The sequence below is a fragment of the Bubalus bubalis genome, chromosome 3, assembly GCF_019923935.1.
Source record: "Bubalus bubalis isolate 160015118507 breed Murrah chromosome 3, NDDB_SH_1, whole genome shotgun sequence".
Classification (NCBI taxonomy): Eukaryota; Metazoa; Chordata; class Mammalia; order Artiodactyla; family Bovidae; genus Bubalus; species Bubalus bubalis.
This window is the reverse complement of record NC_059159.1, coordinates 133,216,339-133,228,948: the sequence shown is the minus strand read 5'-3', so window position 1 is coordinate 133,228,948 and position 12,610 is coordinate 133,216,339. Positions and strand designations below refer to the sequence as shown.

The window sequence follows — 12,610 nt, the reverse complement described above, 5'->3', positions numbered from 1 at the left end:
GGGTATATAAAATAGGCAAACTCATGGAAGCAAAGCATAAAATTGTGGTTGCCAGAGACTAGGGGTGGGTGGGAAATGGGGAATTGCTAATCAACAGGTATAAAATTTCCATTTTGAAAGATGAATAAGAATAGAGAGCTGCTATATAATATTGTACTTATATTAATAGATAACAATATTTCATGGTACATTTAAATATCTGTCAAGAGGACATATGTTATGTCAAATGTTCTTACCACAATACATTTTTTAAAATTTATTTTAAAAAAAGTGTATGGACTTCTACACTAGGTGTGATAGAAAAAAGAGTTAAATTGTTTTTTCAGATTTTTTTTCATATGAAGTATTTTTTAAAGTCTTTATTGAATTTGTTGCAGTATTACTTCTGTTTTATGTTTTAGCTTTGTAGCCATGGGGAATGTGGAATTTTAGCTCCCAGACCAGGGATTGAACCTGCACGTCCTGCATTGCAAGGTGAAATCTTAACCACTGGACAGCCAAGGAAGTCCCAAGAGTTAAATTTTAACAAGGAGATTCTGTCATAGTAAATTGCATACTATAATTTTCTCCTGCTTAGGAATTTAGTGGGAATTAAATCCAGGGCTAATTGCTAAGCAATGTCTAAAGTTGTCATTGGCAAAGCAAGATCTTTTTCTGAAAGCAATATGTGGCAGTGATGATGAAGAGGAAAGCATGTATCCTAATAATAGAAGCAGTTACTTTATTAATCAGGATGGCTTCTGTGGCAAGTAAGAGCAAATCTAACTTGACAAATTTTATTGGTCATAAACAGAAGTCCCAAGAAAGTACACAATGACTCAAGCAGTTATTAATCTACCAATTTATGACAGCATTAAAAGACCAGGTTGTATTCTTTTCATCTTTCTGCTCCATCTTATTCAGTCTATCATATCCAAAAAGAACCAGGATACCTTTCTTAGAAATTCCCTAACATATCTCTAGACTTGTCCCATCAGCAAAAATGGTGCTGTGTTGTTTTTTTTTTTTAATATTCCTCGGTCCAAAGCCTACTTCAATGCAGTTACCTCAAAAAGAAGGATAAGAAGACAATAATAAAAAAAGAGTAAATGACTAAATGGAATTAGACCACTAAGAAAAACACATTTTTTGTTTTAGGAAACTCTGCATGTAAAACTCCTTAATAAATGTTTTTCAAGGGTGATGTCAGCATCATGACAATGTGAGATGTTCCCTTTGTCTCTTTCCTTCAATCTACAAACAGTAAAACATCCATAACTCAAAGGTGTCTTTGTCCAACACGCATGGGCAGCAGAGCATTCCACATAGCTGTCCTTCTAAAAGGTGGGTGGACTAGAAGACAGAGGAGGCGAGACCAGGAAAAGAGCAGATGCAGTGTCTGCCATCCTGGATCCCTCCATTTGAGCCCACAGCTCCTGAGAACCAGGTAGCATCAGGGGAGGCAGTCTATACAATGCTGGCCTCCTGGCTGCAGGAGATGTTTGTGGCCAAGGGAACCAGATAGCAATGGGACATGCAATCTCTGCCCTCCAACTGTGGATGCACCTGAAACTCTACCCCCTCTATCTGCAGTAATGGTACCCACACCTCCAAATCAATCAACCACTGGTAAGGAAATGAGATTATTGTGATGGATGTAGTGTGACAGAAATTTATTCAGGAGATGGAGTTAGGATTACCATTAATTTTTAAAAATTTTTATATTGGAATATAGTTGATGATTACAATGTTGTGTTAATTTTAGGTATACAGTATAAATGATTTAATTATACACACTCATGAATCTACAGAAGATGAGATGGTTGGATAGCATCAATGACTCAATTGACATGAGTTTGAGCAAGCTCTGGAAGATGGTAAAAGACAGGGAAACCTGGCGTGCTACAGTCCATTATGTCGCAAAGAGTTGGACATGACTGAGTGACTGAACAACAACATATATCTATTTCTTTTCAGATCCTTTTCCCATAGAGGTTATTACAGAGATTTTTTTTAATATGAAAAACTGAAAAAAAAAATTGAGTTCTGAAAGGGAAGAAAGTTTTAGTAGGCAATCTACCAACTCTGTTCCATCACTAGTCAGCTAAGCCGATGGTTACTGTTGGCAATGTGATTGCAGTGTTGACAAACCATTTGATTACTTTTAAAATGCTGGTATCTGGATGTTTATGCAAGATTTCCCAATTTTTAAATATTGGCAATACATTCAAAACATTTGAAAATACTTTTTTGGCCAAAATCACTCAGGCCAAATAAAATAAATCTGCAGTCCAAAAACACCCTGCAAGTCACCAATTTACAACCTCTGGTTTATGTTAGTAATTTCTGGTTTATGCTAGTAATTTATTTAATTAAAACTTTTCTACTTAGTAATGTTCACTTTATGCTTGCCAGTAACTGAATTATACAAATTTCTATAAAAATTAGTTAATAAAGCTTAATCAATTGTAGTGAACTTCCAATTACACAGCTAATAAGGACTGCAGAAGATAATGTAGGAAAAAGATATTATATAAACCAGAGAAGGTTTATATAATTTTTTTTTGTAGCTAAGGTGACAGTTTCATGGTTCAAACAGTTAAGATGTTGCTAGTTATATAATGATGAATGTGCAATTTTCTCCTAATTTCTTGTGATTTCTTATTTTTTATCTTCATTAGACGGTGAATTAATTCCTAGCAAGTGAGAAAATAAATGTGCACAAGTCCTTTAACAAATATTAGCCAGCATCATGGTAAAAAATGGGGTGTGAGAAAGATTAGGAAATTCACCTAATTAGAAAATCAGCTTCATAGCTCATTCTTTAGAATCATCATCTTTCCTATAAGTATGGAGAACAGAAAATTTTAATTCATTCAAAGATTATCAAGAATATGTCTCTCTTGAAATTTTGTGTCATTAGAGTGGAATCAAGAAATAGTAGCCTTGCTGGATATTGATGGCAAATAATAGTAAGGAAGTAAGTACATTTCTCTTCCATCCAGATTGTCTGGTCTTCCAAGTTGATCATTTACCCGGCAACAGTTGTTTAGGTGTTACTTCAGATTTTTGGATTGGAGTCCTAAGGAAAGACAAAACTCTTAAATAATGAATTTTTCCTAAAAATGTAGATATTCTATAATCTTAACTATTAAGAAGTTAAAATGAATTCTTTGTAGTCACACATCCTTTTCTATAGATTCCGTGATACTTCACAATGAAGGAGTGGAAACACAGGAGGGTAGAGAAAGAAAAAGAGAAAAACATCACACTGGGATCCAACTATCCATATGGGTACTTATAGGAAAGAAGGTGGGGATCAGAAGAACAGTGATATCATGCTGAGTGTTTTTCTGTGGGAAATTTTCTCCATCTCACTATCCCTGGGTAATATTTCTGAGAAAACAAAGAATATTGGGGTCATCACTTTCTAGTAAAGACCCTTACATCTTCTTTCTCTTGGTTATTGTCCAAACTAGAGGGCAAGCAGATACTAAAGCCTATTGCACAGTTATAGAGATACTGTCCTCAGTGAACATCTTCTTGGAAGACATGGTTAGAATTTGTGTCCTTGATTCTAGGAGTGCTACAAGATTGTAACAGTTTGACTATATATCACTAATCTTAGGTTTAGACACTGGATTATCCTTGAAAACAGTAAGTTCTGGAGATAAAATGTGCAGCGTGGTTACTATAGTGAACAATACTGTGTTGTATATTTGGAAGTTGCTAAGACAGTACATCTTGAAAGTTCTCATCACATGCATTTCTACTGTAACTATATATTATGATGGATGCTAATTAGATTTACTGTAGTGATCATTTAGCAATATATACACATATCAAGCCATTATGTTGTATACCTAAAACTAATACAATGTTACATGTCAATAATATCTCAATAAAAAATTTTAAGTATAAAAAAAAGAAAACAGTAGATGAAAGTCCTTTTATGTTTCTATGCTGTAATAGAAACAAAAATAATGGTCAGCATTAAAAATATTATTCAATTCTTGCCTTTACTGTACTCATTTCCTTATTTCAGTCGTTCCTTACCTCCTTGTCACTTACTTTTTTAAAAGATTTTTTTTGATGTGGACCATTTTTAGAGACTACTGAATTTGTTACAATATTGCTTCTTTTTTTTTTTTTTTTTTTTTTTATGTTTTGGTTCTTTGGTCACGAAGCATGTGGGATCCTAGGACCCCAATCAGGGACTGAACCTATATCCCCACATTGGAAGGTAAAGTCCCAACCACTAGACCACTAGGGAAGTCTCGGCCACTTAATTTCTACCTGACTCTCAGGGTCCAGTACAGATTCCCCACTTAGTCAGTGGATTTTCCTCTTACTGTACCATTTGTACCCTGTTCCTTATCCCTTCACCATATTTTTCTCTGTAGTATCATCTACTTTGGCACCCATCACATATGAGGCATTCCATGGGCTTCCCTAGTGGCTCAGACAGTAAAGAATCCACCTGAAATGTGGGAGACCTGGGTTCAGTCTCTGAGTCAGGAAGATACCCTGGAGGAGGGCATGGTAACCCAGCTCAGTATTCTTGCCTGGAGAATCCCCATGGACAGAGGGTCACAAAGAATCAGACATGACTGAGCAGCTAAGCACACACAGCACAGGTGCTCCATATGTATATGACTTGCTTTCCCAGAAAAAATGTAAAAATCATTGAAAAAATGACCTTAAATTTTAGTTCTTTCTCATTTACTCACAATAGAGTACCAAGCAGAAGGCAAGATTCTCAGGATCCAGTTGAGTGAATGACTCTACCTCTTCATGGATTTTGGCTTTTATTCTGGATTTCCCTTTATGGACTCTTTTTCATACACTTCCTCTTCTAGAAAACTGTGAGTAGTAGAGGCCTTATTCTATCTAGAATAAGGAAGTAAAATCTAATTTATAAGACAGTTTAATGTCCTCCAAACTATGCATCTAGAGACTATTCTTTGAAGGAGACAATTCATCTTCTACAGCAGAACCATATATCCCTTTTTAACAATTATATAACAGAACTATTTTTAACAGTCAAAAATAATAGCCATACTAATTTATAGATAGTGAGGAGGCCTTGCTTTCTCCAATATTCCTTTGGGCTACAATCTCTCAAGTTATCGTAGAGTATCCTAAAATGGAACCCAGAGTTTGGAAGACATCATTCACATTGGGCACAGAGTTCTTTCAAACATTGCCAGTGACCATCTGATACTTACAAGAAAAGAGGATGATACAGATGTAGAAATAAGTGGTGGAGGAAAACTTGGATTTGTAGGTAGCTAGCAAGAAGGTAAAAAAAAAATTAATTAAAAAATGGGGCCTTGAAAATAGGTGTGCTTAAAAGAAAGGCTTTATGTGGCTCAGCTGGTAAAGAATCCACCTGCAATGTGGGAGACCTTGGCTTGATCCCTGGGTTGGAAAGGTCACCTGGGGAAGGGAAAGGGTACCCACTCCAGTGTTCTGGCCTGGAGAATTCCATAGACTGTATAGTCCATGGAGTCACAAAGAGTCGGTCACAACTGAGTGACTTTCACGAAATCATTTTCAGATATAGAAAACTAGGAATAATCTAAACCTGAGTATTTACATACGGGCTTCCCGAGTCTTCTCAGGCGGTGCTAAGGGTAAAGAACCTGCCTGCCAATGAAGGAGATGCAAGAGATGCAGGTTCAGTCCCTCAGTTGGGAAGATCCCCTGGAAGAGGGCATGGCAACCCCTTCCAGTATTCTTGCCTGGAGAATCCCATGGACAGAGGAGCCCAACAGGCTATGGTCCATGAAGTCACAAAGAGTCAGACATGACAAAAGTGACTCAGCATGCATGCACATATGTTTACTGCTTTCATTTAGGTGTGTACATACAGTTCAGAAATAAACTCAATGCCAACAGACATAGAAAGCTATGTTCATCATATGTCCATAAAATAGTTATATTAAACTTTGAAAATTGTAAAGCACTATAGAATTTAAAGAATCTTTCATTTGATAAAAATATATAAATTTTAAAAAATGAAATAATAAGTTTCCTAATTTCAGCTTCCAAATAAGCACCTTTTCTGATAATGTGAGCTCAGAACTAAGATGGCACCAAGAAACTGGAGGGACAATCATAGTGACCCAGTCTCTGCACTCTGCTGGGTACAAAGCTATCAGAGATGGTTATGTTTCCATCAAAAACATTATTATCAATGTCATTATCATTAATCAATTGCTATCTAAATTTCTAAAGTTGCAGGACACAACTAGGGCATTAAAGATTATACATATTGCATGTATTGTCATACAAGTTATAGTCGCTAAGTCATGTCCAACTCTTTGAACTGTTGCCTGCCAGGGTCTTCTGTCCATGGGATTCTCCAGGCAAGAATACTGGAGTGGGTTGCCATGCCCTCTTGCAGGGGATCTTCCTGACCCAGGGATCGAAACCTTGTCTGGTGTCTCCTGCGTTGGCAGGCAGATTCTTTACCACTAGTACCACCCGGGAAGCCCATAAGTATACATATTATTGTCATTATCAGGATATTGCAAAAGGAATAAGGAATCGACCTAGAATCACACAGAGAGAGACAAAGGGAGGGAGAGGAAGCTGGCATCTACCTTTCTTTTTTTTCTTTATTCTTGTTGCCTTTTGTAAACCACAGCAAAACAGCCTCTACATTTTAGAGAGTCTTTTGCATTTAACAAAAGGCAAAGGTGAACTTTCTGAATGTGTAGTTACAAGCTTGCAGTCCTTGCTACATACTAGTATTGCATACTAGTGAGATAGATTTGTAAAACATTGCTGAGTAGAAATGACAACTAAAGAGAGAGAGAGGATCATAAGCTGGGGTCCACAGAAAACACACTACAGACGATGGTTCACCTCTTGGGGTTGAACAGCCTTTGCCATCTGTGGTTTCCTCTTCTGATTGTGTAGGCCGGCATCAGTGGTAGACAGTGGCCTGTACGTAAAAGCATAGCATTTACAGTGACTTAGCAGTGTCTTTACCACAAGAGGGAGATTTGAGAGAAGTCTGTTCGTTTACTTTGCCCTTTTGTGTCCTTCTTGCTAACTGATGGACTTTTCATCTGCTCCCTAGGACATCCTCTGGGTTTCCCTTTTCTGTAATTCATAATCATCACCACTGATTTTCTTTTTGATTCTCTACCGAACCATGATATCTAATAATGATGGTCTTGAATCCAACTTTTATCTAAATTATGTCTTTTAAATAAATAAAGATTTATTTTATTCATTCGATATTTATCAGAAGCCCATTCTAGTGAATAAGTCAGTCTTTTGAAAATGCTGGAAAGATACTGTAGTGTCAAGATTATGTTTGAAAGACTGACTGATGTAGATGCAAATCTAGATTTCATTACTTAGGTTGTAAGACTTTAAACATGCTTGCTTACCTCCCTGAGCTTCTGTTTCCACATCAGTAAAAATGTGAAGTCCCTAACCTTGCAGGATTGTTGTGAGGATAAATATATAATACCTTTTCATCTATAAAGTGGAAATACTAATATTTAAATCTTATTTCCTTGTGAAAATTAAATGTTCTTATGAAGATTAAATGATATAATATATGCAAAAGGGCTAAGCAAGGTACTTGCCATAAAGCTGTCATCAATACATTTTAAGGACTATATTTGTATAATGAGTGTTAAAATCTTTAATAATGAGAGTTCTTCTTCTTATGAATTATAAACAGTGATGAACAGAAGAAAAAAAGCAGGCCCCAATAAACAGAATACCAAGCATCTGCTCTAAGAAAAATGTATCTGTACTTATTTCTGAGTATTTGAAGCAAACTAAAATGAAATGAAATTTGATAATTTGGGTCCTTACATTTAGAGTGAATTAGCTGTCCCCAAAGCAGGGCCTACCTCTGGACTAACTTCTGCTTTTCTCTGGAGCTTCGGCATCGGATTACTATAGCAACCATCACAAATATGACAGCCACGGGGAGCAGCACCCCAACCACAATGGAAAAGTCTGCAACAAAGAGAACAAGGGCCTCAAGAAAATATGATCAGTTCACAAATACACATCACACTGGTCCTGATTTCTTTATCACAAACGTCATCGATCCTTTTTCCAAAGAACATGTGTTCCCTGGAAAATCTCTCATAGCCAGTAAAATGAAAATGTATCTTGATAATGATTCTCATAATGTTATTTACATAAAGGGGCTAAAGAGGATATCTATGCAGAACATTTTACATGAGATTGGTAAAGCATCAAAATAACTGAGAATTCTTAGGAGGAATAAATTGAAAACAAAAGGCTGGAAAATCAGAAAGTATATGAAGTAAGGGGGATGGCGGAAGAGGAAAGAAACATTTTTTAAAATTCAACCTTGGAATAAAGCAAGTAAAAATAACCTGAAGTCTTGAAATCCTATCCTCTCAGGAGCAAATAAGAAGCTGAGACATAAAAAAGAGAACAGATGGATAATTGATAACTGATAGATGGGACATAAGTGAGTGTTTTATTGACATTTGCTTTATATAAGAATTATATTTGGGGGTTATTAGATGTTTTCTATTTTTATCTACAGTCTAGTTAATGAATGCAACTTAAACCTTTTGTTATCTCATATATTAATTTCTCATGATAATCTGAAACCACAAAGACCCAGGGGTACAAGTTTGAAGAGCAATGCTAGCGGCTACTGACTGCTCTCTTATTACTGAGATCACTAAATCAATAATAAGAATACTTTTTTTTTGCATAAATGCAAGACAAGCTCACAAACGTGAACACACATGCATGCAGAAAGGTAGAGACCTCAGAAGTAGAATTCTAGGCAAGATAATAATTGTTCAAATACTGAATACTCTCTACCCTCCATAAAAATTTCTATTCAAAAAACCAAAGGAAATACAATTATAAGGTATTTGTGTTAGAAAGAGTATAGATATGTTCAGAACTTTTTTAATGAACTCAGCAGTACTTCACAGACACCCATAATTTGAAAGGTCGTGGTCTAGGGATAAAGCTGCGGCATGACGGATGGAGAGTATTATAACAGGAAGCAGCTTTATGGTTGAAGATGGCAGTGTCTGAACAGAAAACACAGCCTTTTCTATTTCTGGAAACGTAGGTCTAGGAAATTTGAACCAGCTCTCTCACTAAAAACAGCAAATTGAACTAAAAAAAAAAAAAAAGCTTCCTAAAAACACAGAAGTGCTAAAGAATAGGGGGAAATTACTCTGGAGTGAGAGAAAATTAGTTTAGAGTGAGAGAGCAGGAACCCAGAAAGACAGAAAGGAAAATGATTCTGGATGAAAGCCCAGAAATGCACAAAAGAATGAAGAGTAAATAAACCAAGACTGAACCTTAATGTAAACTGCAGACTTTGGGTGATAATCATGCCTCCATGTAGGTTCATTAACTGTAACAAACATTGCACTCTGGTGGGGGATGTTAGTGGTGGGGATGACTGTGCACGTGTGGGGCAGGATATATGGGAAACCTTTGTACTTGCTACTCAGTTTTCCTGTGGAGTTAAAAGCTGCTCTAAAAAGTAAAGTCTATATTAAAAGTAATAAAGTGGAAATTTTTATGATGGCCACTAAAGGAATACAAAATAAATGCATAATCTCCAAATTAATAAAAAGAAAACTGGAGTGATTAAAATCCTTATGATGCCCATAAGATAAGAAAGAAGAGAAAAAGGAAGAGACCAGATAGGAAGAATACACCCAAGTATATCAGTAATTATTTAATTTAAATGGATCAGGTTTTTAAAAAAGTATTATCAATCTAAAAAATTTAAATATATTCATATTTTTAAAATGAGAGGCAGATGTAAAACATGAGGTTTAAGAAAGGATGAAAATAAAAGTAAGAAAAAAGTTAAACCAAAACAATATAGACCAAAATAAATATGGTACAGCTATATTTTTCTCCATGATCTGTAGACTTTAAAAGGCAAGAAAACTAGAGATACACACAAGCATTTCATATTGACAAGAGTGTTAATTCACTGGGAAGACATACAATTCTAAGTCTTTTTTGTAGCAGATATCAAGGTCTCAAAATATATACGCATTAATAGACCCAGAATTTTCTTGGGCTGAAAAATCACTGCAGATGGTGACTGTAGCCATAAAATTAAAAGATGCTTTCTCTTTGGAAGAAAAGCTATGACAAACCTAGACAGCATACTAAAAAGCAGAGACATTATTTTACTGACAAAGGTCTGTCTAGTCAAAGTTATGATTGTTTCAGTAGTCATGTATGAATGTGAGAGTTGAACCATAAAGAAAGTGGAGTGTTGAAGAATTGATGCTTTTGAACTGTGGTGCTAGAGAAGACTCTTGAGAGTCCCTTGGACTGCAAGGAGATCCAACCAGTCAATCCTAAAGCAAATGAGTCCTGAATATTCATTGTAAGGACTGATGCTGAAGCTGAAGCTCCAATACTTTGGCTACCTGATGCAAAGAGCTGACTCATTGGAAAAGATTCTGAGGCTGGGAAAGATTGTGGGCAGGAGGAGAAGGAGATGACAGAGGGTGAGATGATTGGATGGCATCACCAGCTCGATGGACATGAGTTTGAGCAAGCTCTGGGAGTTGGTGATAAACAGAGAAGCCTTCAGTCCATTGGGTCGCAAAAATCGAACACAACTGAGTGACTGGACTGAACTGAACTGAACTGAACTGAATAGAACCAGAAGTGATAGCCGAGTTCACAATTATAGTGGGGATTTTAACACTTGTGGCTCTGTAATTGGTACAACAAACAAACAAGATATCAGTAATGATTAATATATTACACACAACTAATGAACATGGATTAAAAAACATGGAAAACACTGCACATAACTGCATAATACATATTTTTTTGTGCACAGACAGAACACCTACAATATGGGCATATTCTGAGTCATAGAAAGTGTCAATAAATTTCAACACATTCTCAACACTGTAGATTTTCTGATCCCTATGGAATTATGCTGCATATAACATTAACAATAGCTAGATAATCTGTATATGCATATACATTAAGAAATATAAAACTAAACATTTAAAGGGCCAAAGAAGAAAGCAAATGGAAAATTGAAAATAATTTGAATCAAATGATAATGAAAATATCAGTTACCATATGGGCTACAAACTGAAAAGTAATGAGGCAAAGATTTCTTTCAAGAATTTTAAGATGAAATAAACTTAAGGAAAGGGAATTGTATAAAGCAGAATTTGAAATAGCAAAAAAAAAAGTTTGAAAAAGAAAAACAAACCATAAAGAATAATTAAATTTTAAAAATTTTGTTAGGATAATAGAAAAAAAAAAGATAAAAAAAAAACATGCTACAAATCCTATAGATATTGAAAAGACAAGTAAGTATTATGAGGAATTTTAAACCAAAACATTGAAATTCAAGTGAACAAGGAAAATGTCTAGTAAAATATACTAAAACTTGTATAAGAAGATATAAAAAACCTGAAGAATCTTATAACTACTAAAGACATTGGATCTTTAATTAAAATATCGTTCAGAACTCTAGGCCCACTTGGCTTACTGACAAGTTCTAACCAGATGTTTAAGGAGAGTCTTCCATTTTTATACAAATTTTTCCAGGGAATTTAAATAAATGAGAACACTTCATTTTATTTAACATGACTAGCATAATCCTGTACTCAGATTTACAGACACTATGAGAAAATTATAGGCATAACCCATGAACATAAAGTAATAGCAAACATCATCCATCAGTATCTATTCAGTTCAGTTCAGTTCAGTCCCTCAGTCATGTTCGACTCTTTGCGACGCCATGAATTGCAGCACGCCAGGCCTCCCTGTCCATCACCATCTCCCAGAGTTCACTGAAACTCACGTCCATTGAGTCAGTGATGCCATCCAGCCATCTCATCCTTTGTTGTCCCCTTCTCCTCCTGCCCCAATCCCTCCCAGCATCAGAGTCTTTTCCAGTGAGTCAACTCTTTGCATGAGGTGGCCAAAGTACTGGAGTTTCAGCTTTAGCATCATTCCTTCCAAACACTCAGGACTGATCTCCTTTAGAATGAACTGGTTGGGTCTCCTTGCATTCCAAGGGACTCTCAGGAGTCTTTTCCAACACCACAGTTCTAAAGCATTAATTCTTCGGTGCTCAGCTTTCTTCACAGTCCAACTCTCACATCCATACATGACTACTGGAAAAATGATAGCCTTGACTAGACAGACCTTTGTTGGCAAAGTAATGTCTCTGCTTTTCAATACGCTATCTAGGTTGGTCATAACTTTCCTTTCAAGGAGTAAGCATCTTTTAACTTCATGGCTGCAATCAACATCTGCAGTGATTTTGGAGCCTAAAAAAATAAAGTCTGACACTGTTTCCACTATTTCCCCATCTATTTCCCATGAAGTGATGGGACCAGATGCCATGATCTTCGCTTTCTGAATGTTGAGCTTTAAGCCAACTTTTTCACTCTTCTCTTTCAATTTCATCAAGAGGCTCTTTAGTTTTTCTTCACTTTCTGCCATAAGGGTGGTGTCATCTGCATATCTGAGGTTATTGATATTTCTCCCGGCAATCTTGATTCCAGCTTGTGCTTCTTCCAGTCCAGCGTTTCTCATAATGTACTCTGCATATAAGTTAAATAAACAGGGTGACAATACACAGCCTTGA

General features: G+C 36.0%; 1 protein-coding gene across 2 annotated transcripts in view; it reads right to left on the bottom strand.

Moving 5' to 3' along the window:
- Positions 1-762: 762 nt before the first annotated feature.
- ADAM28 (ADAM metallopeptidase domain 28) overlaps positions 763-12,610 on the bottom strand; it is a 79,797-nt gene continuing 67,949 nt past the window's right edge. The window contains exons 19-22 of one of the 2 annotated variants that reach the window (XM_044940171.2): positions 7,860-7,968; positions 6,853-6,931; positions 5,208-5,270; positions 763-3,061 (exon numbers count right to left, since the gene is read on the bottom strand). In XM_044940171.2, coding sequence (XP_044796106.2) covers positions 3,041-3,061; positions 5,208-5,270; positions 6,853-6,931; positions 7,860-7,968 — 272 coding nt within the window. In that variant the 3' untranslated portion in view covers positions 763-3,040. The remainder of the gene's footprint in view (positions 3,062-5,207; positions 5,271-6,852; positions 6,932-7,859; positions 7,969-12,610) is intronic. The other variant, XM_044940172.2, reaches the window with a different exon arrangement.